The 14,084-nt window shown below is 52.9% G+C and overlaps 5 protein-coding genes across 5 annotated transcripts; 2 read left to right on the top strand and 3 right to left on the bottom strand.

The window, feature by feature from the left end:
* Positions 1-48: 48 nt before the first annotated feature.
* DSM5745_03097 (putative RNA-binding protein (Nab3)) lies at positions 49-2,957 on the top strand (the record flags this gene model as incomplete). The annotated part of the gene is made up of 5 exons (XM_026745113.1): positions 49-1,294; positions 1,354-1,533; positions 1,585-2,068; positions 2,120-2,340; positions 2,392-2,957. The coding sequence occupies 5 exons, from the start codon at positions 49-51 to the stop codon at positions 2,955-2,957; spliced, it is 2,697 nt and encodes an 898-aa protein (XP_026605979.1).
* A 455-nt stretch (positions 2,958-3,412) lies between these two features.
* On the bottom strand, positions 3,413-3,842 carry DSM5745_03096 (cytochrome c oxidase subunit 6B family protein; the record flags this gene model as incomplete). Its single annotated transcript, XM_026745112.1, has 2 exons — positions 3,413-3,535; positions 3,618-3,842. 2 exons carry the CDS (start codon positions 3,840-3,842, stop codon positions 3,413-3,415), a joined length of 348 nt encoding a protein of 115 aa, XP_026605978.1.
* Positions 3,843-5,479: 1,637 nt separating this feature from the next.
* DSM5745_03095 (class II aldolase/adducin domain protein) lies at positions 5,480-6,644 on the top strand (the record flags this gene model as incomplete). Its single annotated transcript, XM_026745111.1, has 5 exons — positions 5,480-5,765; positions 5,819-6,079; positions 6,149-6,281; positions 6,339-6,507; positions 6,570-6,644. 5 exons carry the CDS (start codon positions 5,480-5,482, stop codon positions 6,642-6,644), a joined length of 924 nt encoding a protein of 307 aa, XP_026605977.1.
* A 1,184-nt stretch (positions 6,645-7,828) lies between these two features.
* On the bottom strand, positions 7,829-10,023 carry DSM5745_03094 (phosphatidylinositol N-acetylglucosaminyltransferase; the record flags this gene model as incomplete). Its single annotated transcript, XM_026745110.1, has 2 exons — positions 7,829-8,167; positions 8,215-10,023. The coding sequence occupies 2 exons, from the start codon at positions 10,021-10,023 to the stop codon at positions 7,829-7,831; spliced, it is 2,148 nt and encodes a 715-aa protein (XP_026605976.1).
* Positions 10,024-11,013: 990 nt separating this feature from the next.
* Positions 11,014-13,894, bottom strand: DSM5745_03093 (mismatch repair ATPase MSH2; the record flags this gene model as incomplete). The annotated part of the gene is made up of 2 exons (XM_026745109.1): positions 11,014-13,800; positions 13,871-13,894. 2 exons carry the CDS (start codon positions 13,892-13,894, stop codon positions 11,014-11,016), a joined length of 2,811 nt encoding a protein of 936 aa, XP_026605975.1.
* Between the last annotated feature and the right edge of the window lie 190 nt (positions 13,895-14,084).

Genomic DNA, 14,084 nt, shown 5'->3' with positions numbered 1-14,084 from the left:
CCCTTCTTGCTTGCTTGTAGATGAATTCACTCTCTTACCTTGGTCTACATGACGCCAGACTTCCCAGATGAGGCTCTCCACTTTCGCGGCAAGACCTTGACTCCCGAAAGCCCTCGGCCGGTACACGTCGCGGAACCTACCAGTATCCCTGTGTTGCAGAATCAAATGGACCCCGTTTTCAACGACACCTCGACTTATGGGCAGGCCGAGGACTTCTATGGCAACAGCTACGGTGCGCAGTTGAATGGACAGTATACAAGCGCGGGTGAAGCGGGGTGGCATGGCTCTGTACAGCGTGGTCAGGAACAACCACCATCACAGCATCAATCGCATATACAAGGTAGCCTCCATTCTGGCCCTCCCTTAATGAATAACGCGTTGATGGATGCCGATACCCCTTCTCCAGCCACAACTGCCGCTTCACCCCCCTCGCCCAACACAACTTTATCCACACAGCCCTCGAGTGTTGGGAATACTACAGACTCTTCTCTAACGGCGTGTGCTGCATCAGATCCTAGCTCCCTTCAAACCCACCCTGTCCCCGATGCCCACCCATTCTCTTCCTATGCTGCTCGCAACAATTCCTTCGCGACTGAGGTAAACCACTCCATCGGCGCCTTGCAAAGCCAGGCGGCGTCGCATGGCCGACTAGACGCGGAGGGAATGTTCGAGGATAATAGTGCTGGGAATGGTGTCGACTTCCAGAACCTCCTTGATAATCTCCCACCAACTTCAACATCTCCCTCAGCACCTACCGCGTCCACAACCACTATCCCAGCGGACTCTGCTTCAGTCTCACCCCAAGCTGCAGCCGATGAAGTGCCTCAATCCTCCCTAGGCCTCCCTCCGCGCCCTCCACCACAGGAGAAGCCCTCTATTCACCCTAATTACAACCCCAGCGATGATATTCGTTCATATCATCAACTCCCCGCCCATAATGCCTCTAACGCGTCAAATCCCTTCGCGTCTCAGCCGAGTAATTACCAATCCAACGTCGGACTGTCTTCCTTGCCGGCTGGTGCTCCAGGGACATCCTCCGGGGGCGTTTCCCTTCCCCCTCCGCCGGTGGCTAGCTTCCAACAACCGCCATCCTCTCCAGCGGAGACCCAAGAACCGCCAGTGCCCGCGATGCCGAAGAACGGCCGAGTCGATCGACAAGCACTCCGCTCCGATGATGATGCGCCGTGGGGTCCAGATGTTCAGAAAAAATATGACGCATTCCTGCATGAAGAAAGAGTTTACGTGACTGAGGGACTCTGGGATCGCTTTCCATATGGATCAAGATTATTTGTTGGTCAGTACGCTTCCGCGCTTCTCAAACGAAATCGTTCTAACGGGTTTTGCTCATTGTAGGCAATCTACCCACTGAAAGAGTGACCAAACGAGACCTTTTTCACATTTTTCATAATTATGGAAAGCTCGCACAGATCTCGATCAAACAAGCCTACGGCTTCATACAGTTTCTCGAGGTCTCGTCCTGCAAACGGGCTCTCGAAGGCGAACAAGGAGCTATCGTGAGAGGACGGAAAGTTCGTAAGTATCGCGGTTGGTCGTCTATATAATCCCATCTGACTCGCTATTCAGATCTTGAAATATCTAAACCGCAGCGGAATACCAGGCCGGCACCAACCCAGTCGGAAGCTTCACGTGCTCCCCCTCGTCGCTCAAGGTCACCCGACTATGCTCGAGGCGGACCTCCGAGCAATAGGTCGTCGAGGGGCCCGGGGGACCGTTACGATCGACCACACGAACCAGCAAGGTTGCCATTCAGTGACTTCCGAGATGAGCCCTGTCACCGTAGGCGGGAGGATTACCGCCCACCGCGGTCGCCTTCTCCGCGCGGATACCGTCTACGGGAGGGATATCGGTCTCGAGATAGAACCCCAGAACGGTTCGATCGGCGTGACAGGCGACGCTCTCGTTCGCCTTACGGAAGGGATAGACGATACCGCAGTCCAAGCCCTCGTGGCCGCGCGACGTATGACAGCGATGCGGATATACCTGTTCCCAGGCGAGCCCCCAGAGATGTGCCGGACGTGCAGATACTGGTTCTCGAGGAGCTAGACCGGTAAGGGAATTTCTCTACGTTTACAAAGATTCCTCTCTAATTTCCTGCCAGGAACTTCATCTACCATGTAGAGAGCAGCTTCCGGAACCGTGGACTTCGAGTAGATGTTCTGGTATTAGGAGCGCGTATCCCCTTGGACGCTGCAGTCAAGCGACAGGCCTCTGAAGGCGTTCTTGCCGTGGTGAGACTTTCACGACCCAGTTATCTACAAAGAAAGATACCGCTGCAGATTTTCGACCGAAGTGCAGGTGTTGATAATGTCCGGTCCATTGGTGGGTTCCTCCATCGTTTGTTTCTAGGCTTTAGCTAACGTGCGGCTGTAGAGTATCCCGACCTTGAACCCCATGTTGCAGCAGATATCGTCGGTCAGGCTCAAACTCTGCAACGAAACGCACCAAATGTGCCTCTCCCATCCCCTGCTTATGGGGTTCCTCACCTCCCCTCTGCACCTCTACCTCATCCTGCCGCTCCTACACTTCCAAACCAGCCCAATCTTGCAAACGCCATTTCGCACCTTGATGGGGCTGGCTTGCAGTCTTTGCTAGCTGCCCTGCAACAGCGGCCAACTGCAGTACCAGCCGCGCAGCAGCCGATACCCCCCATCCCGAATCCTGTCCCTACTCCAGATTTGGCGAGTCTTCTAAGCGTCGCCACTCGACAGCCTGCTTCGCTCAATCCTTCGCAACCGCCTCTCCCGCAACAACCTCTTTCCCAACAACCTCTTCCACACCAACCATTTATGCAAGGCCATAGCGCCTCGCCAATATCCGATCCGAACCTATTGTCACTCTTGGCCAAAGTAGGGGGACACCACCAACAGGGGCAGCCTACTATGGCCTCCCAACAAGTCCAGAATCTCATGAGCCAGTTGGGCAAGTGGAAACAATGAGTCACGATTTTTCTTGAATTCATTATCACCCTATTCATCCATTTGCGGATTTTGCACCAACGGAGTCAGGCGCTGATTGTTTGTTTTCGCTTGAGGCTCAAAGGGTTGAAATTCCGTATTTATCACGGCAATCGTCTGGTCAATGTTCGTTCATTCAGGCGTTAAGACAAAAAGAGATCAATCGCTGTTCCACCGTTCCTGTTATCTTGGGCCATTCTATCCACCGGCGTCGGTTATGTTGTTTATTTTCCATGGCTACATGTATCTAGTCGCCTTACCACATAACGTGGAGTGTCACTTATTCCTGGTCACACCCTAAGCTACAATAATACTAATTGCGAGCCTGGACATTGGTAGAGAAGTTTGAGTCATTAAGCGTGATATAGTACAAGTACAAGAGCCCCCTGCTCGTCAACCCAGAATTTCAATCCTTTCCATCGCCTGAACCCAAGCTTTTATTTCCCTGACCACCCTTGCGACTTCAGGTCCTGAACTGTGGCTGCATCTTCCTTCTTGATCCGCTCGATCGTCTTGTCCCGGTTGTACTCCATCACGCGCTTCTCTTTGAAGTATTTTACCTGTAGTGAAACAGTCAGCCTCTGCCTCCCATCTTGCCGACATCTCCGAGCGGGGACGTAATTCCCATCGGATAATGCATACCCATGTACTCGAGCAGGCGGCCTCAAACTCCGCAATCTCCTGTGCACACTTCTTTCGCGCCTCTTTGTCCCCTTTGATAGAGTCGACGATGTCGTTGTTGTCCAGGCAAGCGAAGAACTGGTCGCGGCCGATCCAGCACCGTTGTCGCGAGGTTCGGTCGGGGGCTATGCGGCCACCGTCGGAGGCTTGTTTGGTGTCCGATGACGACGAAGAGAACCAGCCCATTGTGTGCGGAGTTTCCGGAGTGTAGAAATAACAATTGCTGTGTGGAAGGCAAGCTCAAGGTGTTGTCCAAGCTATCAGAGTCTGGAGCTCCGACTCCGAGATTCGTCCCGCAGGCAGCCTGCTCCGCAAGGTCATGTGGCGCTAAGCCAGCATGGTCAATAGTTGCTCAACTCCGCCAGCTTCACCTTCGTCATTTTACTTGACAGCTCCATTACACCACCCTTAACACGCTCCGGTGGATGTACCAGGCCATACGACAAGTACCTTTATTAAAGGGCTTGTCCTCCGAATCTGCGCGCCGTCCTGTCACGAAATCCCCCACATCGACGGGCCCTCTCCGACAGCACCGTTAACCCTCCCCATCGCCGCGCCGAACAAGACACAATCTGCCGAACGACCAGTTCAAACTGGTACACGAATAGTTCATGCCCCCGCGCCGACGACCTCCTCCAGCGGGGGCGCGAACAGACCTCCCACCGCTGAAAATCATCCGCAAGATCCTCCTCCTCCAGGCCGCCTACTATGTCACCGCGACGACTCTGATCCTGTTCACGACGCTTGTCTACGGCACGGCGTTCTCGTTGGATCTAGTCTTTAGTTGGAATGCGTTGCGGGGTGATACGACGCTAGGGTGGATGCTGGGGTTTGTGTGGATGTTGAATAGCTTTCTATGGTGGGCTCTCCTATCTATGGCGTGACTTCGATTGCCCTGCTAATAATTCGTTTCTATAGTGTCATCTTCCTGCTTCTCCTTGTGTCTCGCTCAAAGCTCATTCCCGACTTTGCTCTCACGATACATTTCATACATCTTATCATCACGACATTCTACACACGTTCTCTTCCTTCCAATCTGCTCTGGTGGGCCTTGCAGTGCGCCAGCGCCGCCTTTATGATTTCTCTCGGCATGTGGGCTTGTCGATGGCGCGAGCTTCAACCGATTAGCTTCGGTGGCATTGGTACCGGCTCCTCGAGGTAGGGCTCGGGAGAGTCGTCTCAAACCGGTGAGAGCAGCACTGGACTTCTTTCAGGGCGTGGACGCAACGGCGGCGGAGAGTATGAGATGATGAATATGAAGGGAGATGGCGCGGTATAGCCAGCCCGTCCCGATCAACTGCATTCGCTTACTTTTTTCCTTTTTTTTACTACTTGTCTTTCTATCACCAGTTCTTTGGCAGCTCTTACGTTCACGAGTTGCCGTGATTTTGTTCCTTCACATTGTATATATTCTTGTGTATGTATACCCTAGCTGGCATGGGCTTTGTATAGATGGCGTTCTGGTTTCGGGCGTCCATCATTTATGAATAGAACTGATCCTCTAATTGACTCGGTCACTGACGCAGGTGATGCATACCTACCTAACCTACATAGCATCAATCCCAAAGCCGTGGCAAACAATATCTAAACCAATAGAGTCTGCATCTCCAATTCCGACGCCTGCAAACAACATGCGCCTTCCGACGACAACCCCGTATCACCGCATCCAACTCTCCAACTTCTCCAACGGATCAAGTGGGGTGCAAGATAAGGCTGAAAGTTAAATAGACGACAGTCCCGTCTGCTCGAATGGAGTCCTCTCAGTATCTCATCCATCGACCCCATTTCCTCTTATCACTAGAGGTACCGGATAATCATACAAGATGTCCACCACGACACTCACAACCCCCGCCCCAGCCCAGGTGGTAGTAACACCAACTGAGCACGAAGACAAGGGCAAGAAACCCATCACTCCAGCTCTCGAAGATAAGACCTTCCAGGCCGTCGCGCGCGGCAACCGCGCTGGAACCCTCAAGCTCCGCGGCATCCCGACCTTCACCGACCCCTACGCCGAGCGCCAATGGATCAAGGAGCACATGGCCGCTGCGTTCCGGGTTTTCGGGAAGCAAGGGTTTAACGAGGGGATTAGCGGACATATCTCTGTGAGAGGTATGATGCCTTGCTTTCCTACTCTTGAAATGGCCTGCTAACGCGGCGTGCAGACCCCGTCCTAAAAGACCACTTCTGGATCAACCCCTTCGGCAAGCACTTCTCCGCCATGAAGGCATCTGACCTTGTTCTCGTTGATGCGGACGGGTACGTGACTGAGGGTGGTGCCCAGCAGCCCGTCAACGAGGCGGGCTTCATGATCCATTCGGAGATCCACAAGGCGCGGCCGGATGTCATGGCGGCGGCGCACACGCATGGCGTTTACGGGAAGGCGTGGAGTGCGTTTGGCAAGCCTATTGAGATGATTACTCAAGGTACTATATCTCTTTCTTTATGACTTGATCTGGTGTATAGGTGGAGCGAGGCTAATGGGGCGCATATAGATGCCTGCAACTTCTACGGCAAGTTAAGCGTCTACGAAGAGCACGGTGGTGTTGCGCTCGCGCAGGATGAAGGGAGAGCTATCGCTGCCGCGCTGGGGAAGGACAATATTGCTTGCATTTTGCAGAACCATGGGTGCGTTTTAGTTCCTTTATCGCCTAGCCCCTTCCCCCTACCACTAACATGGAACAGCCTCATCACAGTCGGCTCAACCGTCGACGAAGCCGCTTGGCTCTTCGTCAGTCTTGACTCCGCCTGCCACGCGCAACTGATGGCCGAGGCTGCGGCTGCCAATGGCGTCCCCAAGAAGATCATCCCCGACAATATCGCGCAGTATACGGCTGATGCGGCGCAGAATGCGGTATGTCTATCTTATGGCTCCTTGAATTGACTGATATATCACGGCATACTGACAGGCCGCAGCATAACTTCTACACCGAGTTCCAGCCTGAGTTTGATCTTGTCGTTGAGGAGAGTAATGGCCGAGTTCTGCAGTGATTGTTGGCTATGAATTTATGTTTATATGGAGTGTTTTACAGCTCATCAAACGTTGCTGAATCCGGCACGAGGATAAGAAGCGAGCGTAGCCCTAGTTTGACCGGGGACAGCTAAAATTTATGCTCTTTGCTGAGGCTGGGGAGAATAGAGTAGGAAGGGCCAAGGCTTCTCGGAGCCGCACCCGGAGCCGCGGACTCGGGTTGGATCTATACAAATGAAGGTATATCGAGATTCGACAGATGGGCTTCCAAAAGCTTCATAAACAAAAAAAGCAATGCGTTCCGAAACGGGGAATCGACCTGAGCTGGTCGGTGCTATTTTAAGCTGAGAGCGACCGATGTTAATGTTAAACGGAATGAGGACATTGAACGTTACGTGGACGATTCCGGCAAGGTAAACTAGTAGGAGTTGCCCTAAAAGACAATTCCTACGGACGGAGACAGGACTACTCAAATGGGTATTCAAAAAGGCAAAGCGTGGGTGACAATCACGCAGCTCTTTCAACAACCATCCGAAATGGTGTAAGATGTCCAGAAGAACATGTCTGATATTCGATTTTTCTTACTTGAACGTGTGCTGGGGTATAAGAAGGCGATGGGTGCTTGTATGGGGGTATAAATCTCACGTTAAAACGCATTCATCACACTGGAGATCCCACGCCCGAACACATATATATCGTTGCATTGCTGAGCATGAGATACCGCGAAAATCAGGCAACGGACTACCGGTAGTAGACCATCCCAATCGTCCCAGTGCTCGGTATGCCAAGACATAGCTACCTTGACGATGACTCCCAGAAATGTCAGGTTTGTAGAACCATGGCCTGAAGCTGAAGTAGGTCTTCGATAGGGCTAGGCTGCTCAGATAAAGCCCAGAGCGCACTGAGAAGAGACCCGAGGCGGCCTGCTTATAGATGTTTTTACACTGCAATCCGGATACAGACAAGGAGGGGAGGAGAGTGGTGATGGACCCTAGAAGCCCAAAAGGGATACCGCACATACGCCTGGGATCGGGATCGAGAATGAGATGGTCTAGCTAACCACATGAAGCACCCAAAATCTTGAGGTATCTTCATACGAAATGGGGTATTGGTATTAATTAGGTATAGAGAATAGAAATAGTACGTACAACCACCCACCATCATTATTTATACAGGTCCTCTCATGCCACATAAAATCATCGGATCATCGATACCCCCTCCTCCTCTCCCCATGCCCGCCAACCTTCATGCCCATAATCCCAATTCCAATACTATTACTACCCTGTCCAGAGCTCGACCCTGAGGAGCTACCACCAGACTTCCTCGTCGGCTGGGTCAACTCACTCCACACCTGTGCAAGGGAAGGCCGAACATCAGGAAGCATGCTGTATTGCATACTGTAGAGGTTGCGGCGGTGGATGGGAGGCACAAAGCGGCCGGTGAAGAGGCAGAAGATGACCTGTGGTGAGAGGTAGTGTTTTCGCAGGCGGTGGCCGAGTTGGAAGTATTGGTCGAACATGGCGCGGAGGGTCAAGGGAATGGACTGGGCTCGTTAGTCTCCTGACTTGTAAAACGGCAAGGGAGGCATACTTCAAGGTGGATGTAGTGTATCGTTGGTTCGAGGGTATTAGGCGAGTTGTCGTGTTCAGCACGGAGTTCAAAGCGGATGCCACCCGGTAACCTCCTCGAATCCTTAACGCGCAACATCAGCGCGAAAAGCGGAAAGTGGTTCAGAAAGGCGAGCCAGGTGTCAAGTCCCGCCTTCAGAAAGATTATCAACATGCGCGCGGACGTGAACGCGAGGTAAAAAACGATCACCGTAGGCAAGAGGAAAAAGAGGACGGTAAATAGGATAGTTCCGAGAAGAAGCTGGTCAAGGTCGTAGTCGCAAGAATCTATACGGTTGCGGAGGACGTTTCGCTTCTTACCGCGGAAGAGGTGGAATAGTGAGATGATGATCGTGAGCTGCCAGTTGAAGATCCGCGCTGATGCAATGTAGAACGAGTAAATATGTACTGTTAGAATGGAAATGAGGTCCGAGAACAGGGCGATTGGCATGCTGGCGCCGGCGAAGCTCGCGCATCCGATAACGTAGATGATGTGAGGGAGGTAAGGTTGAAGGTTTGCAATGCATGCTGCCCAGTTCTCAATAACCCATAGAAAAAGATCACCCAGGAACGCAGCAAGCTCATTGTTCAACTTCAACCCAGCAGGCCAGTCCATCAGCCAGGAGATCGTCCGCTGCAGGCCCTCGACCGTCCAACCGCTGAGAACATGATTGATCTGGTAAGCTACCCAGTTGGCATTATCGATGATGTATGAGCCCATGGCAATTCCAATAATCACATCGTTGGCAACAAGCCACAGACTATTATAGAACCGAATGTAGTGCGCATGGTAGGTGGTCACACTCTCCCAGTCATCCTTCCTCTGCCGCAACTTAACATACTGCGTAGGCCAGTAGCAAAACTGCTGCAAGCGAATGTCCACTTGCTGCGCTGTCGCAGAGATATCTTTCAATGCCGCCGCATCAGGCCGGGCACGCCATTCCAGGACCTGCAGGACAAAGTCCGCAATGACGCGGTGAAAAACCAGCCCTATCACAAATATCCGAGTAACGACCGGCCATATCCACTGCCAAAAGACAAAGGACACCCCGAGGACGAACAGGTCCCGCGCAGTCGTCGCCGACTCAACCACCCGCTCCGAAACACTCATGCTCCGCTTCACACGGATACCGATCAGGCTGCTGTTCTTCTCTATCAGCTTCCCCATCTCGTATGCGCAATTGACCTGGTTGACGATGAATGGAAGCGCCAACTCCTTGTGCGATGCAACATGCTTGACCACCGTATGCAGTCTCAGCTTCTCCACCAATTTTTGCGCGCGAGCCTTCTGCGCGCTTTCACCGGTTTCTATCATATCCGTTATCCCATCCGCCTTGTCCGCAGCAAGAACCTTGTCCTCCAAAGCAAGAGAAATAGGGTTCAGCGACATATACTCCATCCTCGTTGGATCTGGCCGGTGGAACATAATGACCTGAATCGAAAGACCGGTCTCCGGCGGGCAATATATCCTAGGCACCTTCCCCGGCGGCCGAGTAGTAACGACTAAATGCGACGCACTGAACGCTGTCGGCGGATCCCGAGGGTTCGTTGACCCTAAAACATGCATCGCCGAACGACCGCATAGGCCAAATATGCGCGGAACCGGATGGGGGCTGTTGCGGAAGAGGATACCGGCGCGGAGGGCATTATCGACATTTCGAGGCTCAACATCCTCCAACACGGCCAGCACAAACAAGTCCAGCTCCGAGTTCCGCCACCCAACAATTACGCCCGGCGCTGAGGACCGAGGAAGGTCGTATGGCCAAAATACCCGTAGCAATCCATCGCTCATCTGCATATTGTCAACTTGTCATCCTCCACCGAAGCCTAGAACGAGCCGCGACGGCGTAGTTGTTCGCGAGCGGAGACACCGAGGTGGACAGGTCGGGGATGCTAGAGCGACAGAACAGTAGTTAGTCCCTGCCGTATTTTATAGCTAGCCAATCCATAACAATGCAACGTACGTGATCACACTCTTTTTGCGCAAGATGATTGATTGGGATAATGAGTAGGAAAAAGAAAACGGAAAGAAAGACGAAGCCTTTCGCTGTCCTAGTCTATTAAGCGATTGGAGATTAGTAGAGCTCACATGAAGCGCTCTGTAGCGCGACGGAAGCAACGTACCACGACGCCGTGATCCCAGGCAAATATGGCCAGTTCGTATAACCGGGTGACGAGATCCCACCTCGCGGTGATGTAGCCCGCTACGAAGATGCCGAGGGTGAGAATGGAAAAGGGGTGCATGAATCAGGCTGTTGTTGAATGCGATCGGATGGGCCAGCTTCGTTCAATTGGACCGGAGGGACATCACGGACGGAGAACGAGGGACAGGGGTGGGGTTCGGATTGCGTATGCAGGAGTCGAAGGACGGACGCGCGGGCGCTTGAAGGGCGAATCAAACCGAGTAGACAAGAACACTCAATGGGGGAAAGAACAAGAGATGAATGAGCGTTTGGAGTGTTCGTGGTGTCGCTGTCCATCCAGCGAATTTCCGTATTTACTCCGATGCGCCTGGACTCTGGACCCTGATGCACGTGATTCCACACTATAGCGGGCAACAGGGCATGGAGCAAGGACATTGCTCTAGATGTTGATCATATACCTTGAAAAGACTAGATAGATGTTCATGATATCCATTACCCGAAAAATAGAAGACCTAGCTAGAATCTATCCCGTAGAATTTACCCCCGAACGCCATAACTGCCACCATTAAACAGACAGAAACATACCCTAGACACCCCGAATCAAAAGACACAAACAAAAGGGACTCTTATAGCATCAATTACAGTGCCTGGATCCCCTGGAAGACCCGGTTCGTCTGTAGCTTCTCATCACTCTTCACGAGATCCCTCATAATCTGCCTCTTCTCTTCAACCGTCATCTCTTTCCCAGGCTCCTCAATCGCACTCTTCCACTTAAGCAGCATCGCCTTCAAAAGTGCACTACCCTCTTCAACCTCCTCCTGCGAATACTTGTCAATCGCGGTAGAAGCAGCCTTGCCTGAGGGATCGGCGGACGTGAAATCTTCCAGCTCCTCGGCCTTCTGTCGCGCCATATTGACTACCTTTTCAGGGAAGCGGACAAGCTCGGCGACGTGGATACCGAAGGACTGGTCACAGATTCCCGGTTCGACGCGGTAGAGAAGGGTGACCTTCTGTTGACTCTTCTTCTTGTCCTCCTGTTCTTCAGTTCCATCACCGATAAATGCGACGACGTGCAGGTTCTTGACAGACTTAGGGTATCGATCGGCCAATGCCGTGAGTTCATGGAAGTGGGTTGCAAAAAGCCCGAAGCAGCGGATCTCGCTGACGATGTGTTCTGAGATCGCCCAGGCGAGACCAAATCCATCGTATGTGCTGGTACCGCGGCCCAGTTCGTCAATAATAATCAAGGACTCGGAGGTTGCGGACTTGAGAATATTAGATGTTTCAAGCATCTCGGCCATGAAGGTTGAAACGCCTTTCAGCTGAGAATCGCTCGCGCCGACACGGGCAAGGATGCAATCGAAGATTGTAAGTTCTGCCTCGGTGCATGGGACGAAGCAGCCTGTCTGCGCCATGAGCGCGACGACACCAATCATGCGGATGTATGTTGATTTACCGCCCATATTGGGACCGGTGATGATGAGGAATGAGGACTCGTCACGGATAAGCGAGACGTCATTAGTGATGAAGGAGATGTCATCTTGCATCTCCATACAGGGATGTCGTGCTTCCTTGAGGACGGTGTTTCCTGTGCCTCGCGGGTGGATCTTGGGTCTAGTGTAGGCCGTTGGAGCGTGGACCGAAGCATGCGCAAAGCTCACAATGACATCGAGGTGAGCGAGAACGCCGGCTAATTGCTCTAGGACGGGACAGTACGACGCTGCAACGGAAACGACCTCCGAGACAAGCCCTGTCTGAGTGCGGTTGTAATTCGAGGAAAGCTGATCATGTTCCCGGCGGAGAGCCTGCATCGTCGTTGTAGTGAAGTACACTCCGTTTTTCTGCGTTGAGCACTCCTGGTATGCTTTCTTGTTGCGAATACAACCCGCCTCATTCCGTGTTAGACGGAAGCACCACCCGTGCATGCGGTGGTTCTCAAGAAACAGCTTCTTATCCATCTCCTGATCCAAATCCTTTGAGACGGCCTTATGCTCTTGGTACATATCCTGGCGCAGCTTATCCAGCTTCTTGCGGATGATGCGTAGACTGTCATCGAATTCAGGCTTGATGATGAACTCGTGATTCTCCAGAGCGTCCAGGTCAACCGTCGTCTCAACCATCTCCTCCAGCTTCGCTAGGCTAGTTGAGTAACTGCGCAGCTTGGCCGTGTACTCTGTCTCAAGTGGTGTCTGATATTCTTCATCCATGACATTCTCCAGCGAGTTCACAAACCCGGGCAGCCGAATCGCAACCTGATATACACGCACCACATCCTCTAGGTTCGCCTGCTTCCGTTGAAACCGCTTCGCAAGCCGATACAGATCCGGAATCGATCGCAAGTGCTCCTCCTGCATGGTCTGCCGCAGCTCTGTGCTCACAACAAACGCCTCAACAAGCTGCTGTCGCTTCTCGATCTCAGTCGGATCCATCAACGGCTGCTTCAGCCACTGGGCCAGCAGCCGGCTTCCAACAGGCGTCTTGCAATGGTTCAAGAGCCCAAACAAGCTCATCGATTTCGACCCATCCCTAGGGCCAGGCATGAGATTCAGCGCCCGTAACGCCGCCGCATCAAGCTTCATAAACTGCGCCAAGTCATGCTGGTAGAGCTGGTACTGCCCGAAGTTCGACGCATCCGACATGACACCGAGGTACCGAATCAGCGCCGCCGCGCTTCCCATCGCAAGCTTGAGCTCCGTCTGCGGCAGCGTCCCAGCAGAGCGCTCATCTTTCAAGAGACGCGTAAGATCCTGCTCGATATCGCGCACCCCAAAGTCAGACACAGGCCGCTCCGAGATCGCAATCCCGCAGTTATCGCAAATCGCCCGGATCTTGCCAACCTCCACATCCTTCCGATTGACATCCTGCACAACAAGACACTCCTTGACACCGAGCTGAATAATAAGCGCCTCAAAGTTCGAGTAGACATCGTTATCCAGGAATTCGCTCACGCCCAGCTCGCGCACACTCGCATCCGCAAAGCAAACGCCCAGATTTCGCGCCTCGCCGGCCTTCGCACTAAGCTTGACGGCCATGATGATCGGCGCCCCTGTACTTCCTGCGCCTGCCATTCCCATGGCTCCAAGTTCGTCCTCCACATCCTGCAGATTGCCGGGACTCGCCTGCTTGACTTTCTTCCAATGCCCCTTGCCTGTACCCACAGAGCCCCAGATCTCAATTCTTTTGTTTAGTCGGAACAGTGCCTCTCGTAAGAAGTTTCGGAACACCGTAACGGACATTGAGACGGACGGCAAGCCGCCGGAGAGGTTGCGCAGGACGGAGGTAGTCTTGTAAACGGTTCGAGCTATGAAATCGGCTTCGGCGCCGTGGGCCGAGTACCAGTCGCCACGGTCGAAGATCCGGATAGTCTCATCGCTTACAGGGTCGAGGGAGCGGTAAAATCGGATGAAGCCGACTTCGTCGTCGATCTGCGAGATATAGATTGTCAGATAAAGTTGGTTTCGGTGTTGAGTTGACGAATTGAGGAATTGAGCTCACCTTGAGGTCTGGCCGAGATGACATGGTTAATACCAGCAGCCACACGTACTCCCGGGAAATGATCTGACTACTGGCTGTGCGTTGTGGAAGATGTCTTGAGCTTCGTTGCTCTTATCGTCGATAGATAGATTCTTGGCGCGTTCGAGACGCGACTTAAGTCACGTGAGCCCGCGTTGAGCCAAATTGGTTTGACAGTCGTGTCAAGAATGATTGA

This window comes from Aspergillus mulundensis (genome assembly GCF_003369625.1).
Source record: "Aspergillus mulundensis strain DSM 5745 chromosome Unknown scaffold_2, whole genome shotgun sequence".
Classification (NCBI taxonomy): Eukaryota; Fungi; Ascomycota; class Eurotiomycetes; order Eurotiales; family Aspergillaceae; genus Aspergillus; species Aspergillus mulundensis.
The sequence above is the reverse complement of the archived record's forward strand: the minus strand, read 5'-3'. Positions and strand labels throughout refer to the sequence as shown.